The sequence below is a fragment of the Eublepharis macularius genome, chromosome 8 (genome assembly GCF_028583425.1).
Source record: "Eublepharis macularius isolate TG4126 chromosome 8, MPM_Emac_v1.0, whole genome shotgun sequence".
NCBI classification, from domain to species: domain Eukaryota; kingdom Metazoa; phylum Chordata; class Lepidosauria; order Squamata; family Eublepharidae; genus Eublepharis; species Eublepharis macularius.
This window is the reverse complement of record NC_072797.1, coordinates 115,010,810-115,028,327: the sequence shown is the minus strand read 5'-3', so window position 1 is coordinate 115,028,327 and position 17,518 is coordinate 115,010,810. Positions and strand designations below refer to the sequence as shown.

Below are 17,518 nucleotides of genomic sequence, written 5' to 3'. Positions count from 1 at the left end.
ACGCAGGGAGCAAAATGGGCTTGTTTAGAAAACAAATCAACCACCACTAGCATTACAGTTTTCCCCTTTGAGGGGGGAAAATCAGTGATAAAGTCCATTGAGACAACAGCCCATGGTCTAGGGGGCGTTTCTAGTGGTTGTAACAGTCCGGGGGGGTTCCTTCCTCTGAGTTTCCCCATTATACACACTTAACAAGCAAACACATACTGAGCAATGTCTTTTTGCATGTTCGGCCACCAAAACTGTCTTTGCACTAAATGCAAAGTATTCAAATATCCAAAATGACCAGCCAGTTTAGAATCATGACATTGTTTTAACACTTCACCTCTCAGGCTGGTTGGAATGTACAATTTATCATTTCTGTACCAGTTGCCACTTTCTCCTTCTTTCAAGTCAGCGTTGGTCAGTTTTCCCCTCCTTTTCCATCTCCTCTTTAACTTTTCTCTACCAGTCAGGGAGATCAGACATGCGCGCCTTAATTTGGCTGCAGGTGATCACCGCCCAACCTAACTGGGCCGGTGAGAACATTGTGTCTATCACCTCCTCCCTTTGGCTTTCATGTTGGGGCATGCGCGAGAGCGCATCTGCCAGGAAGTTAAATTTGCCAGGGAGGTGCCTCAGAGTAAAATTGAACTTGGAGGAGAATTCCGCCCACCGCAAGTGTTTGGCACCTAATTTGCGGGAGATACACAGGGCTTCCAGGTTTTATGATCAGTTTATACTTCGAACTGTACCGTAGCCCCCTCCAACCAGTGTCTCCAAGTAGTTAGTGCTAGTTTAACAGCTGAAGCTTCTTTATCCCAGATCGCCCAGTGGTGTTCATCCTCAGAGAATTTCTTTGACACATACAATTTTCCCTCATCATCTGCTTGAATGAGTACACCCCCCATCACAACATCGCTAGCGTCCACTTGCACAATGAATTTATGATCCTCGTCCAGGTGCTGCAGGACTGGCTCTGAGGTAAACAGTTTCTTTAAATGGTCGAATGCCTCTAGGCATTCTTTAGTCCAGGTTAACTTAGCACTGGGTTTCATTCCTTGAGGCTCCTTCCCTTTTGTTTTCAACAGATCAGTTAAGGGTAAGGAGATCTGAGCAAAGTTTTTTATGAATGGACTGTAAAGGTTAGCGAAACCCAGGAAGGATTGCAATTGTCTTCTAGTTTTAGGGGGGATCCCACCCCACCACGGCTTGTATTTTAGCCGGATCCATTTTTAGACCTTGTCCAGACACATGGTAGCCCAAGAAGTCCAACTCTTCCTTGTGAAATTCACATTTGGACAGTTTTACTGGAAGTGATTGTCTCTTAGGGCTTTAAGCAGCTCTCTAACTAATGTCACATGTGATTCATAATTCAACACATCATCAAGGTAAATCGCCACACCTTGGTACAGGTATTATGCAAAATTTCATTAATTAAATTCATAAAAAAACCCAGGAGCTCCTTGTAATCTGAAAGGCATTACTCTGTATTCAAACTGTCCCAACAGGGTGTTGAAAGCAGTTTTCCATTCATCGCCCTCCCTTATTCGTACCCAGAAGTACGCACGCATCTTTTAAATCCAGTTTCGAAAAAATCTTTCCCTGAGCCACCACGTTCAGCAAATCCTTAATGAGAGGGAGGGGTAAGTATTAGACATCAAAACAGCATTTATTCCTAGATAATCAGTACAAAGTCTTAGCCCCCTGTCCTTTTTCTTATGAAACAACACCAGTGCGGCATGGGGAGAGCTGGCAGGGAAAATGAAACCTCATGCCAAGTTTTTGTTGATGAATTCCCTCAGCTTCTCCCGTCCCTCCCGGCTCATAGAATACAATTTTCCTTTTGGCAGCTTCTGCCCTGGGATTAATTCGATAGCCCACTCGGTAGTTCTGTGGGGTGGAAGTTCATCACCTTCCTTTTCTTCAAACACCTGTTTCAAATCCCGGTATTTGGGGGGAATTTTCTTTACTTGTTCTTGAGTCAGCAACACAGCTTCTAAGAGAGGGGTGCATTTTGGCCCACTCTTGGGTCCATACATGTCCTTGGCATTCCCCCCCATCAAAATCTTGGGTCCACCCATCGGTACGCCTCGTCCTGTGGGGCTGACTTGTATTCCAATTGGTACTCCCTAGAGCGGCCTCGTGGACAAAGGCAGCTGCAGCAACCCGGTGGCCCCAAGGTGCACAAGTCCTGTTGGCTGCTGCTGTCGGGGTACTGGCACTCTCAGCCTCTTCGGACTGCAGAGCAATTGGCTATGCAATGGCCGGAGTAATTTGTAATCTTGTTGCCTGTACCTGCATCGGCAACATCCTGTGCTGGGGTTGTGAAGTAGCCTGCTGCGAAGTAGCAGGAATTAACTGTAATCCAGCCTGCTGCGAAGTAGCAGGATCTAATTGTAATCCCGTTGCTGATCCAACTTGTTGCGATGTCCCTTAACCGCTCTGGGGAGTCGATCCTCTTGAATGCTGCGGAGTGGCCTGTTGTTGGCCAACCCGTATAAATTGTAATCCCATTGCCAATCCATATTGTGGCAATGCTTGAGAGCTGTTCTGGGAGGTCAACCCCCTTGGCATCCTGTCCCATGTTGAAGCGGTCAGTCCCAGGGATGGTTGTGCGGGTGTGGCTTGTTGCAGCCCTGACACTAGTCTACTTGCATCAGGTAGCGCTCCAACTTGGGTCCCAACTCCAGGTGACCCACGCATCATCTCTTGCAAACCTTGCATTAACTGTCCCATGTCTCACCAAATTTCATCCATTTCAGCTCACATAAGCCTTAATTCTTGGGACTCAGTTGTCTCCGGGCCTCCTCCCATGAGATCTTTTTGGAGCTCCAGCCCAACGTGATCATTTTCCCCTAGCTGGGGTTGTAGAGAGTCTGCATAATCTCTCCCAGTGGGGTGACCTCGTCTTGCATTAACAGTCTTAACATAATGCTCCAATGTCAGACTCCACATTGGATGTATCGGCCCAGCCACCGCTGAGCCGGGCCCACGCACTCCTGTGAGGTCTTTGATAACAGACTCGACGGGTAGTAGGATTCCATATTCCATGGGCCCCTTCTGCTTGGTGGATGCTCCTTTTTTATTGGCTTCCTCAGGGGTGAAGTATTCTCCCAGATTGAGGGAATGATGGAGAAAGATTGCTCCATGCTGCCATAGCTTTCTTTCCCTCGTCTTTTGGGTAGCTGACTGGCACGGTGCCCACTCTCGGGGAGTAGCTAGGGTCCATCTCCGATGGGTAGTGCTCCTTTTTGCACTTTGCTCCACGTTCCTCGTGCATCGAGGGAGCATCCGCTGCTCCGAACCCACGCGTTTCCACGGGGTCTTGGTCCACCAAGTCCCCTTCATCATGGGGTCTGGGTACCAGTTCAGCAGTAAGGTCCCCAGCCGTTACATTTCCCAGCATTGGAACCGGCTGTGGCTTCAGGGTGGGTTGTGATTCCTCCAGCTCCATTGTCCCTGGGTCTAACTCATACAGCATGATGCCGATAGCCGCACTCCAGAGGTTTTTTGGGTCTAGAGGGGAAAAGGACTTCTGCCAAAATGTCAGTCCCTGGCAGTTAGGTCCCTCAAGCCCTCCACAGTTAACACACAGGTGTTCCAGTTGAAGTAGCTTTATTGAGATCCATACAGTTCAGGATGTTAACACAAAGGTAGTAATTGGCATAAGTGACAATTCAAGCAAAGGCATTACTAATTATAGGAAAACTTCCACCCTTCGAGGTCCGTTGACATTCTGATGCAAAACCCCAAAGAAGTTACATGGGAACAGATTAGTTTAGGCTACATGAAGTACAAAGGAAAATATCCCAGTCTCTGGGAAAAGATACAATGTGTGCGGCTAGCAGCTCTCCTTCAAGGACACTTGCTGGAAGAAGTGAAAGTACATATTTTCGGTAGATAATGAAGAGGCCCCCCGGCTCTCCTGCAATTAATATTAGCAGTTAAGACTCTCTCGGGTGATTTACACAGGATACAGCATATAACTTTGGTAAACAGCAGTGACCAGTACAAAATGCAGAATGCAGTCATGGCATGTATGCTGGCATACATATACTTCCCTTTGAGAGGAAAATTGCCTCACCTTTAGTCATAGAGTCACAATTTTTTAACATTAAATTCTATCTAGAAAACCATTATGGTGTAGTAGCTAGAGTGATGGGATAGTATCTGAGTAACCCAGAATTTTCCTCCATCTGCTCTGGAAGCTTAGTGGTGATCTTGAGCAAGTCATGTACTCTCAGCTTAATTAACTCACAAGGTTGTTGTCAGGATAAAATAAAGGAGAGAACGATGTAAGATGCTTTGGGTCCACCCTGAGGGAAAAGGCAAGGTAAAATTAAGTAAAATAAAGATTTGTTTAAACAGAACTATTAATTGCACTCTTTACGCACAATCACATAAACCTTGCTCTGTGATGGGGAAATGTGAGTATATTTATTCAGATTCTGATTTCTTAGTGGTGGATAAGGGGAATCCTATTTGACAATAAAATCACTTGTTTTGCATAGATTTGTGTTTTACAGTAAATTAAAATACAATTTGTGAAACTGGCTTTCCTATTTTAAAGGTTATGCAGTATAAATTTTTTGAGCCTCTGTATTGTGCTGATACTAAATCAGCAGTATTTTAAAATATTTTTAAATGCTTGAAGGGACTCAATGCAGAAACATGTAATTGACAGCAAGAAAATGTCTAATTATCAGCAATTTTGGCAAATCAGATTCACTACCCTGGATTTTAGAAAAGATACACCTGTTTTCAACCCAGAGGACTTTTAAGTGTGGAAGTGGGTATGTAAACAAAATCGTTTAGTGCATCTGTTAAGTAGCTCCTTAAAGATGAATATATTCTGTCATTACCAAAATAACTTAGCCTGTCACCAAGGATTTGTGTGTGAAATTAATTCTCTGAATAATTTTAATATGGGCGTCTTATCATTTGCAACGTTTGTCTTGAAAGTCTTGTTCGTTGTTGGTCTTCTGTGCAGGTGCACCTTGGGACTGTGCACACGTAGTCCTGCCGACCAGAAAAGATTCTCCACCTCTAAAAGTCCACAAGGGGCATTCTGCTCCTACTATGCATGCGCAGGGGTTTCCCGCCAAATGCAGATACAGAGTGGAGCACCCCTATTCCCCTAAGTTTTGCTGCTGTTAGGAGAGATTCTCCTTAGCTCTACTCCTCGCTTACCGCAATTTCTTGTGTGATCTCGTCATGACTCAAACTCATTTTTAAGGAAATATTTACAACGTGAAATAAAGATACCTCACACCATGGAACATGATCATTGTTTGCTGCGTCTGGATGAAACCCACAACATTTCAGTAGGCAGACTTTTCCAGAGGTTCACGCCTAAGCCAGAAGTAAAGGAGCTTCTTGGCTCAAGTAGCGTTATGGGAGAAAGCTCTCCCTGGCTCATATACACCGGCAGCAAAGATATCTGCCATGATGAAGCTGCCAGCCCACTCAAACCATGAACTCCAGTTTCAAGGGCCAGATCCTGGCAGCAAAGATATCTGCTGTGATGAAGTCCCCAGCCCACTCGAACCGTGAATTCTGGTTCCAAGGGCTAGATCTGGCAGCAAAGTTACCTGCCATGATGGATCTACTAGCCCAATCCGAACTGTCCCTGGTTCCAAGGGCCAGATCCATCAGCAAGTGATTTGTCTTGCTGGAACCACCAGTCCATCCTGAACCATCAGTTCCGGTTCTGAGACCAGATCTGGCAGCAAAGTCATCTGCCACAATAAAACTGCCAGCCAATTTGAAACATCACTCCAGTTTCAGGGGCTGCATCTGACAGCAAAGATATCCACTACATTGGACCAATCAGTCCACTTCGAACCATCAGACCCGGTTCCGAGGGCCACATTTCGAATCTGAAAAGGAGTCGCTGACCGCCGGTTCTGACTAATCCCTGTCAGATGACGAGCAATTCCCCACCTGCCTGCTTTCTGGAGCGCAGGGACTGGCACTCACCAGATCCGACTCATCTAGAATGCTCTGCCTGCTTGACTTAACCCTTTGATGTACAGGTAGAGGACACTAGTCTGCCTAGATTCCCCCCCCCCCCACTTCACATCCCATTTCAGGAGAGATGAGGGGGACCACGCACCACTTGATGCACCTAACTTCACTGTGGAACCAACTGGTTCCTACAGTTTTCTCAAGGGCCTCAAATTTAGAGACCTCATAATAATGTACGTCTTGGTCTACAGCCCCAACCCTGGTGCCTGTAAATAACTGGCAGGATTTGCAAATTAGCTGCCCCAGCATTCTCGCTGTTGAAGTGATTTCAGTTGATTTCAGCTCCAAACCATTCATCAGCTCCCTCCTCATTGGCCCTAGCGCTGCCTATGCCCCATCCATTCCCATTGGTCAGTTTTTGATCTCAATCGCCTACTTTCTAAGTTCAGGTGACAATGGGGAGGTGATCCTATGTTGTTCAACTTCTAATCAAGACCTAGGAATAAAGCTTTGCATGCTTTTATTCCATCTCTTCTGCTCCCATAGCTCTTCCCACCAATGGAAGACCTGTTGCAGTTTGCTCACAGCTGGTGCAAAAACTGCTCCTCCACTTCTACCATTTCTCAGAAGATCAAGAAACACTGCAATCTTAAACAGCATGATTGCTCCGTCATCTTTATCTCCTTTACACATCCTTCCTGTTTGCTGAAGAGGTTTAAGTCTTTTTTTGGTCAAGCCCTCTTGCCGGCTCAGACTGACAGAGAGGGAAACAAACTGTATGCAGCTGACTGCAACTGTACTAGTCTGTGATTTCCATTCTCAAACCCTCAAAGCTCAGGCAATTCCATTCCAAAGAAGAGCTCCCAAATTATATTAAGGTCCTCTTCCTGACGAATACAGCGTCCCTATGTGGGTCCTTCAAAGGAAGGCTATTAATCAGCCAAATAACAGATGACAGTTGGAAGTTGCGCTGCGGAATCTTTAGCCAGGTCCAGAGTTTCGGCCGTGGTTATCAGGTGTTGAATCTGGTTATATTTAACAGCACTCTCTTGGGATAAGAAAAGGATGATTGAGAATGTTCCCTTCAAGGGCATATCATCCTTTTGGGGAACAACAACATATGATTCCTTGATTTCCAACATGGCGGCTGAATGAGTGACTCACTTTTGTGGGCTCTCATTCTCGTTCTGCTACTGGGCCTTACAGCCAGGCAAGGTTGGAGTAATCAACCTGAAACGTGTCTCTTTATCTGATAAGAGACACACCCAAGTGTGCAGTGCCGGATTGATCAGGGGATTATTTGGCTCTTCTAGAGAGCTGAAGACTCCTCTGACTCCAGGAAGACGCAGAGATATCTTCTCAGAAGTGGACTTGTAAGTGGCTAGTAGCCAGATAAGCCAGCTTGTAAATATGAAGATCTCTTTCTGACTGTGCTAGGACCTCTTTACTTTTTTCTTTCACTTTTTCCCCTTCTCTAAAACTCTGAACTGTGACTTATTTTTGCGGTTTGGAGGAAGGACCCTTGCTTAAAAACTCTCCACTTCTCTATAAAAGAAAATGTGAACTGTGCTCTATATTTGGGGGTTTTTTTTGGATGACCGACACCTGTTCAAAAACTTTGCGTCTTTTTACAAAGTAAGAGGCAATCTTTTATATTTAGTCTTCGAGACTCAAAAACAGCCCAGGACTCTGACATTAAAAGCATGTTTAATTTACTTGGAAGAATGCATATGGAACTATTCTAATTGTATCTGGGAACTCAGCCAGTTTTGTTCGTTATCTCCTTTCTTTTGGTGTCAATTTATACTCTGTTTCATTCCGCTTTCCTTTCCTGAGAAGAAATAAAGACAGGATCGCTGATTTTAAATAGTTTCGATTATTGGACTAATTTTGGACTATAAATTACCTACAGGGAAAGACCTAAAGGATCCAAAATTCTAGCTATAAAGACCATTTTTAATTGAAATTTATTTATCAGTTTATTTTCTGAATAAACATTGTCGAATTGCTGAATTAGAATTGTTGCTTCATAATTTTCTTTTCTTTCTTTTTTCCTTCTTTTTTTTTTTTGAGCTAGTCTGTGGCTTTGAGAGAGGGAAAGAAAACATGGCCAAACATTGAATATTTTTGTAATATTGTAGTCAAAACTTTGATGTCACAGGCTGACGGAGAATGGTATTTTCATTACTCAATCACCACCTACTGGCCTGAAGACTGATTTTTTTTAAGAAAATGGCTGCAGTTATGAAAAAGGCCAACGTTGAACTAACTTCAGATGTTACAGACATAATATCTGAAAAAATAATTTCATCCCTCTCCAGTCAAATTGAAATTTTGTTTAAAGAGTTTAAGCGAGAGTATGAAAATACTTTTAACCCAGATGCAGGAATTGGACAAAATTCATGAACTAGCCCTGGAAGACAAGGAACCATCAACTCAGCTATGGGGCCAGACCATGCAAGGACTTTACACTGGATTAAGGGAAGACTCCCAGAAACTTTGAATTACTTTCTGGATTTCAAAAAACAAACCAGGAAACTCAAAGAAGGAACTAAGTTATTCACCAATCCAAGAATCAGCAGAAGAGATTCAGAAAGCTACAAAGAAAAAAAAGGTTTGGTCTGTACAAGACTTCGTGAAGATTCAAGGTGACTTTGACCGAGGAGGCTCTCTTTAATGAGATGACTTAAGGATCATAAGGCTTTGGGAGGCTGACCAAATTTCTGTTTGAGGTACCAAAGTTAGAAGAAGGCATGAAAACGAACACAAATGGAGACTGAGGCAAAGATATACTTTAAGCTTATACATTCTGTTACTACAAGTGACTTTCTTCACGTGGAGTGTGACTACAAGTGACTTTCTTCACGTGGAGAACACTAGATTTTTCTCGCAAGTTTACCTGGGAAGTGAACTCCGAGTACTCTGCTCTGGAGAAAGCAGCCGCGTCGGTGAAGCTTCAGCCGCAGCTACAGCAGAAGGATCTGCTGCAGATTCTTCCGCTGTCACTGCGGCTTAAGCTTCACCGATGCGGCCGCTTCCAGAGTAGCTCCCTGGGAGCAGGCAGCCCGCATGACACCCTTGAAGAAATTAACAGTTGCCTGCCCCCAAACGAAGCCCTCTTGTGGCTCTTCAGACAGCGATTCTAACAGAGAGGGGAAGGACCACTCAGACTTCACTTCCCAGGTAAACTTGCGAGAAAAATCTAGTGCTCTCCACGTGAAGAAAGTCACTTGTAGCTTTGCTCTTAGTTAATTTTGATCTATATAACTATGTTTAACTATGTTGTGAAACTCTTTCTCTCTCTTTTAATATCACTCTTATTAATGTTGAAAGCAAAATGTTTGGGGTTTCACCTTGTGACAAACTTTAGAGATATGTTTCCAAATATCTTATTCAGATGTATTACAGTAGTGATGGAGGGGAAAATTTATTTTGAAGCTTATATACTCTGTTACTTATAGTTAATGTGATTTATATAACTAGGCCACAGAAACTGCTCTTTTTCTCTTTTTTAATACTACTCTTCTTATGTTCTTAGAATGTTTTTATTATTGCTGTATTCACTTTGCTTGTTTGGATCAATGTTTATATATACAATTATAATGTACAGTTAATATCGAAATAGACTAACAGCTAAGCTAAATAGTGAATCTTATAAATTACTATAACAAATATTGGGAGATAGAATATAATGTTGAATACAAAATGTCTAAGTTCCACCTGTGCTGAATCTTCCCTCAAGAAACATCTAAAAACAGGTTTTCAGATACATTTTGAAGTATTATAGCTTTTCTTTTTTTCCCTTTTATGTAATAGTAGTGAGGGAGAGGAATAAAAGTATAATGTTTAGGTTATGTTATATATTCTGGTTACATCTTTTATGCAGCTTAAATCAATTACTATATACTCCATATACTCTTTCCAATGTAGCTTAATGTATTTTGTATAAGGTTCTATGTACTTTCAATCGTTACTTAGCTCTTTTTCTAAATAAATAATTTAAAACAATACATATATATATATATATGATTCCTGAAGCCAGATACAGGAAAATTATCAGACCATAAAGTCTCTTGCTGTCATTGCTACTGGCCCATTGGTACTGCCCAAGCCTGTATGCAGTGCACTTGGAAGGTATTCCTACCTTCCACCTTAGGGTCAAACATCTCATCACAGCTCAGTGTCACACAACCAGGGGATAATGAGATAAGAATGACTAACCAATGCTGGGTCTAGCACCCTTCTGTTCTTTTAGACAGATTACACCCCTTTATTTTTCTCTTTGGATTCTACTACTATTTTTTGTTTGATCCTGCCTATAGAGACAGCAGGGCTATTGGTATGTTTTCTGAGTGACCACTCTTGTTTATGCTTCTCTAGAACAGAAGACTGTTCTCCCTCTGAGACGGAGGAGATCTTGAGATGGATGATTCCCAACCTCTGTTCGGGGAGACAGGAACTTAAAAACTGAACTTCCTGTCTTCCAGTAGGGGTCACCCAGCTGCTCAGTTTTGTTCCTGCCTCGATAGGGAGAGAAGCTACACAGGCACCTCACTTTCACTTTTCTTATTATTCCTTTTTCTGTTTCTCTATACCTCTAAAGCTTCTCTGAGTCTTCTTGCTCTCCCCCCCATTTCCCCCCCTTCTTTTCCATTAAAAACCCCCTTTTCCCCTTCCTTTTCTCTGCCTTACCCTCTTTCTCCTGCCTACTAAGGGCAGCACTTTTCCCCCGTTTTGCAGCTGGCCTTTGTTCCTCCCTGCTGTTTTTCTTGTTGCGCCAGCAGCAGCCTTTTTGGAATCCCTTTAGCCTGACTGGCAGATTGCAGGGGCATAGAAGCTACAGCAGCGGATAGCTTTCTTTCAGAGGGGGAATTAGCAGCTCCTCTCACTGCTGTTCCCTCTGAATCCGGCACTTTATCTGGCCTGATTGAGGTGCCTTCCAGCCCTATTCACGAGGAGTAGTCCAGAGCCTCCACCTCATGCTCTCCTTGCTACCCGGAAGCTCAAAAAGCCCTAAATCACGTCCCAAAGCGCACCATACGGGCAGGAGTGGCACAACAGCCACCAAAGGCCTCATCAGTGCCAAAGCCTCTAAGATCTATGCAACAGCCACTCAGGGCCTAGCTAGCGCTCCTCCAGGATCCAGCCAGAAAACAGGGGAAAGTGAGGCCAGATCCACTACCCGCTCCAACAGGCCCAGAACCTCCAAGTATAAGGATGACCACTCAGAGGCACAACAGGCATCTCCTGACCAACAAACTGTGAGTAATGTATCTAACTCGTCTTCCCTGGCCTTGCCCAATGACATCATAGAAGTCCTCAAGCAGGTGGTCAGGGAGGAGATTGCTGGCTTCCAGCGTAAGGTAAGCAAGGATGAAGGGTCAGTAACAAAGTTATTCGCTGAGTCTTCCCCCAACAGGAGGCCACTGTCATGGGAGAGCCTGTTTATTATGAGGGTGACAATTCTGCTTGGGGCTCACCCCCTTACGATGATGGTGACTCTGTAGACAGAGAAGATGAGGATTTTCTCTCTGATGAGGAACAGGAGGAAACGGGCCAATGATCAATCTGTGAGATTTTTCAAGATGGAAGATTACCATTACTTACTGTGTAAAACCATGGCCGCCCTTGACCTACAGGAGGCCTTGGCCAAGGATGAGCCCTCTGCTTCCCCCTCTAAGCCCAAGTCCAGGCCCAAAGGGAATAAGGAATTTCCCCCCTTGATCTCACACCTCAGAAAGTCTTCCCTTTCCCTGAATTTTTTGAGAAGCAGCTAAAGGCAGAATCAGCCATGCCCATGTCTAACAAATCTCCTCCAGGGCTGGTCAGAAAGTTGTATTCCTTACCCTCTTTCACAACCCAGTTTTTACAGGTGCCACTTGTCAATGCCCCGGTGACAGATTTACAGTCTTCCTTTTTTTGGCCATGCCAGGAATGTTTTCCCACTACCAGGACTCTGTCCTAATATTGATGCCTTTGCTTCCCCTGGTACTACCAGACCCCGTGTGTAGAGGTCAGTAGCCACCGTGTGGCTCCTGAACCCACAAGACTCTTTTTCCAGAGAGGTGAACCAGGGCATTTTGTATACCTGCAAAACGGTATTTTTGGTAACTTATGATTCCTAATAGAGTTAGAACCTAAAGAACTATCACCCTTCCCATGACCATTAGCAATTAATTTTAATACTTGCTATGATTTCATAACCAGGACCAATTTGTGTCTTCTATTCAAGTACAATTAGTTGCCATATCAGCCTTTCATGGCAGGGTTGACAACAACATATTTTCTTCTCCTGCCATATTTCTTGTGTTTCTCAGGAATATCTTTGATATCCTTCCTCCAAGAAACCCTCTAGTTCCTTTATGGAGTCTCCTGCTGGTTCTCTCTCAATTAAGATTAACACCTTTTGAACCCATGCTTTCCTGCCCCTTCCCCTCTTATCTCAGAAGATGGCATTTATGGTTGCTGTAATGTTGGCAGGAATTCACAACCCTTCCAGCCAATTCTCCATTTACTCAGTTCTTCCAAATGAAGTTTGGCATATCAGCCTCAAATTCCACCCAGAGGTGGAGCCAAATTTCACCTACAAAAAAAAGGGTCATGCTACCTATTTTTTCCCTAATACTGCTTCTGTAGCAGAACATAACTTACACAAATTGAATATGAAGAAGGAATTTTTGTATCAGTTAAAAGAACCAAAGGGTTCACAAACCTGAACACCCTCTTGTGCGTTATTCTGGACACATTAAGGATCTCCCAAGTCCTTCCAAACCTTATGTGGACAGATAGTGTCAGTTATTAAACTCTGCTCTGATGAGGCTAAGATCACTTGAACCATGGTAATCAGAATATACACAACTATGATACAAGCCTCGTTGGCAGCTTTCTCACAAAGGGCCCCTCTTCAACACACCTGTCAGGCTGCCATGGGGTCTGCAGCTGATAAAGTTTAGTAAAGCACAATGCTATCAACACAAATACCAAAAAAGTGTCAGCAGTGGGAACACCTGTGCTGCATTCCTAGGTTGGCTGACCAGCTCACACCCTCCTCCATTGGTGAGTAGTTTGCTAAATTCTCACAGGACTGCACAGGACTGCACAGAAGACCGACAATGAAAACAGTGTTGCACTTACCTGTAACTTGTTCATCTAGTGTCTTCTGTGCAGACACACATTCTCTCCCTCCTGCCCTGCTGTGAGTGTGTTTGTTTTTATTGTATTCTACATCTGGCGGCTCAGGAGAACTGAGGGGAATAGGGGTGCTCCGCCCTCTACCTGCTTTCAGCAGGAAATCCCTGTGCATGAGCAGTAGGGGCAGAGTGCCCCCTTGTGAACTTTTAGAGTTAGATCATCTTTTCCAGTCAGCACACCTGCGTGTGCACAATCCCAATGTGTGCCTGCACAGAAGACAGTATACGAACAACAGTTACAGGTAAGTCCAACACTGTTTTATGTCCCATCAAAACTGAGATCTTACACATAAATAACTAATGGAAGAGTAATTATGATTGGCTCTGTGGCAGAATGTCAGATCCTCGTGGCAAAGGATAGAGAACGCAGGTAATGTATATTTGTGCAACCATAGCCTTATAAACTTGTTCTGTGAAACTTACCTGAGACTTACTGGCAATATGACACTGAAGGGTAAATCTGAACCCTTTACTAAATGTGTTTTGCAGGTTGGACAATCTGCTCAATATGGCTTATGGAGTAAAGAGGTAATGAGGATTTCTGTTAGGTCCATAACACCTAATCTTCCTTAATGAGTGCTTGAGTTGAAAATCTCTTTGAATTTTTTTTAAAGATTATTTTTTTACATTGAGTTCTGTTTGCATGTTTGAATGTTAAACAAAGCCATTTCATTTCAGTGAGCAGATCACTGCTGGTTTGTTGACCATTCTTTATGCTAAAAATTTAATGACCTCTTGCCCTCTCTCTCAGTCCAGCATTTTGGAAGACTAGGAGCCTTTTTGCACAATTGAAATAGAGTGTTCAGCTGCTGCATTTTAGTGGGTTTGAAATAATGCCACAAGCTCCTTTCCTCTCCAGTATCTCATCTATATGCAGGAGATGGTGATGGGGAATGGGATCCTGCTGAGAAAATGGTAACATTTGCTTAGTGCTTTAGAATAGTCACATACACATGTGAATCCTATACAATCTCCTGTGGTGGTGCTGATGCATTGGGTCAGATCCTTAGGGAGTGAGCAGGGCACAACGGGTGGCTCACCCCTACGGTCAAAAAGGGAGGCAGGGGCTGTCCAGCATCTGTTGGTGGCGGAACACCGCTTGCCATCCCGCAGTAGCCAGCATCAAGTCTGGGGAACAATGCAGTGAACCACGAGGGGCCTTTCGATGTCAAGAGATCCGCTGCCCATATGCCTTGCCAGTGCTCCAAAAGCCTGTAATCAGGAAAGTTGTGGCCATTCCAACCAAACGAGAAGGTTCTGTGTATCATTTGATAGAACCCAGTCGGCACAGTTGTGAAGTGAGCACTTGGTGGCTGTTCCTTACAAAAGACAAAAAGGCAAAGCCCCTCGGAGGGAAAAAAACAAAAGTATAGAGACTAAATTATTACTATTTCCTATTAAGTTTACTATAAAGTGCAAAAGTGCTCAGTAGTACAAAAGTCACAGTACCAATGAATATACTAATTCAGCAGTCACAGTACCAATGAATATACTAATTCAGCAGCTATACCACCGTCGATGGCAATACCACGGTCAAAGGCTACACCATTTGGTTAATTAACCGAGATTCTGCTTGTTAAATTGTCGTGGTCATTATGAGCCTCTGAAAAAGTGTCACACACGAAACGGGAATATGTTGCTGGCACACGCCTGTCAGCTCCACCCAGTTTATGGATAAGAAATAACAACAGCGGCTTGTGAATTAAATCTTTGTTGACTTTTTGCACGTCTTGGCAAGAAGGAAGAAACTGCTGGTCTTCCTGTGAACACCCGACAATAGAGGAACCTTCTAAACCTAAAGGAACAAGACGAAAAGAGAAAATATTTTTGGTTAGAAGATTTAGGATTGTACATGTAATTGTTCCGTGCCTATGGTGTATGTTCTATATGATTGATTCTATGACCTCTTCTGTGCATTGCGTATAATATTTATAATCACTGCTGAATTAGTATATTCATTGGTACTGTGACTTTTGTACTACTGAGCACTTTTGCACTTCTTGCACTTCATAGTAAACTTAATAGGAAATAGTAATAATTTAGTCTCTATACTTCTGCTTTTTTCCCGCCGAGGGGCTTTGCCTTTTTGTCTTTTGCTTCAGTTCAGAGGAGCCCTTCTTGTTGTTTGACTTGGCTGTTTCTTACAAACAGGTATGCACTTACATGTAGGTAATATGTATGAATTCCATATTGCAAATGGGAACCTGAGGCTAGGAGAACAGTAAATTCTTTAAGGCCACCTATTCATCATTTGACTTGCGCACGCTGTTAACCAGATGCTTTTACTGGCTAGATTTATCATTGCAACTGCTTTCCAAAACAAATTTGGCTAGGTTTGTAGGTGCATACTGTCTCCAAAAAAATTTAGGTGTATATAACTTTTTAATGATATACCTGGGGGTGGGGTAGTGCAAGACATAGCTCTGTGCTCATTTACCATGCAAAATAAGATTGTGCAGAAAGGGTCTTGGTTTAACAATCAGCATGTTGTTATTGCATGATACTAGACAGCATCCTTAAACTCTTCTTGCAACTAAAACAGCTTTGTGGTTTTTTTTTGTGTTCTCCCCTCCCCCCCTCCCCGCCCCCCGTTGGTTAGTAGGTTTTCTCCAATGACCATTGATGGAATGACCAGTTTGGCTGGGATCAATATCCCAGGACACGCAGGAACAGGATGGTGCATTTTTGTATACAATTTAGCACCTGATGCGGACGAAAGCATCCTGTGGCAAATGTTTGGACCCTTCGGAGCTGTTACCAACGTCAAGGTCATCCGTGACTTCAACACAAACAAGTGCAAAGGTTTTGGATTTGTGACTATGACAAACTATGATGAGGCAGCCATGGCAATAGCCAGCCTGAATGGATACCGCCTTGGAGACAGAGTTTTGCAGGTCTCGTTTAAAACAAACAAAACGCACAAAGCCTAATGAGTTGCCCTCAGCCCAATTTATATTTGAAAACTATTCAACAAAGGCAAGTTAAAAAGAAACTTTATACATTAGTAAATGTCTTTGTAAGTCAGTGTTGAGATGGGGAGGGGATAAAAAAGACTAGCATCCTAAGAAATATGCGAGATTTTTTATTGCTAGTATTTGAATTAAAACTTCTTAAATATCTTATGTTTGAATATGAACAAGAGGTACAGGGTTTTTACCTGTCACAATGCATTCTATTGCCTTCTTTGAAGAAGGCGGACCTTTTAAAATGTTTGCGCTAAGGGAAGAAATTTCTTTTACATGACTGCCTTGAACCTGTGAGTAGATATTGAGGCTTTGTGTTACAATCTTTAAGTTGGTTGTCTTGAGTTTATTTTGGTTTCTACTTTACTGCCTTGCTGTTTAGTCTGTTCAAGAAAAGTGTTTTTGAAGTTTACATTTTTATTTATAAAGTTTAAAAATATTTATTTTATAGTTATAATTTGGGTTTGGGGAAGGGGGGTGGTACATTATAAAAGCTTATTGTAAGATTACTGGAGAACTTTTCGTAAAGCAGTACCTTGCCAAAGAGATAAGAGCCTCTTTGATGTGGGTTTAAAAAAAACAAAGCATCTATTTTTATAAAAAAGAGAAAATTTGGAGAAACTTTTTACAGGTCCTGGAACAAATATTTTGACTTGAATACTTTGAGAAATCTCTTCATATGACACCTAGTGAGCTTTTAAAACTTACCAGGAAATTTGCAGTGGTTGGGGGAAAAAACTTTAGAGAGATTTATGATGTAGAAATTCTTTAGAGACCTTTGTTATTCAAGAAGTGGAATCACTGGGAAAGCACTCTGGTTTTGCTTTTGTAATCGTTGGTGCAGTCTCTGAACATCCTGGTTACTATGTGATAAGTGGCTCACGTTAACTTGTGATTTTGAAACAAAAGAAAAAAACATTTAAAAGTATATAAGAGCAGGCAAGAAATTTAAATTAACTGAGATGGGGGAAAAAAATCTGTTCTTCCTATAGAATTCCCTTCAGATAGAGCTCATGGTGTTTAGTGATGTACTTGCAGTATTGTTTGAAGAATTGTTTTGTCTTAAAGAAAAAAAGACGTTTGCACATGGTTTGCATAATGGCAAACCAGGAAGAAGCAGTCTTGCGTTGGATATATTTGAAGGTATTTTGAAAGTTACGTTCAAGGCTAACACCTGAGCTTTGTGTAATGTAAATAAGATCTTGCGTTTATGAACCTCTTTTCAGCTAATATTTTAGGTTTTTCTTCTGGTTTTTGTTTCCTTTACTTAACATGCCAAGTGATGTTCAGATTTTGAATGTTTTTGTATTTTTTTTCCTTTGTAAATGGCATTAACATTGTTACTTGAGGTCTGCTTATTCATTTTTGTTGTCCTGGGGACTTGAATTTACAGTGTATCAGATACGTTGCAAATTT

General features: G+C 42.7%; 1 protein-coding gene across 8 annotated transcripts in view; it reads left to right on the top strand.

Annotated features, from left to right (window-relative positions):
• ELAVL2 (ELAV like RNA binding protein 2) overlaps positions 1-16,069 on the top strand; it is an 80,465-nt gene extending 64,396 nt beyond the window's left edge. For 2 of the 8 annotated variants that reach the window (XM_054986747.1, XM_054986743.1), the window contains exons 6-7: positions 13,629-13,667; positions 15,742-16,069. In XM_054986747.1, coding sequence (XP_054842722.1) covers positions 13,629-13,667; positions 15,742-16,069 — 367 coding nt within the window. Of the gene's footprint in view, positions 1-13,628; positions 13,668-13,890; positions 13,899-14,643; positions 14,654-15,728 lie in introns of all 8 variants that reach the window. The other 6 variants (XM_054986742.1, XM_054986741.1, XM_054986748.1 and 3 more) reach the window with 5 other exon arrangements.
• The last annotated feature ends 1,449 nt before the right edge of the window (positions 16,070-17,518 follow it).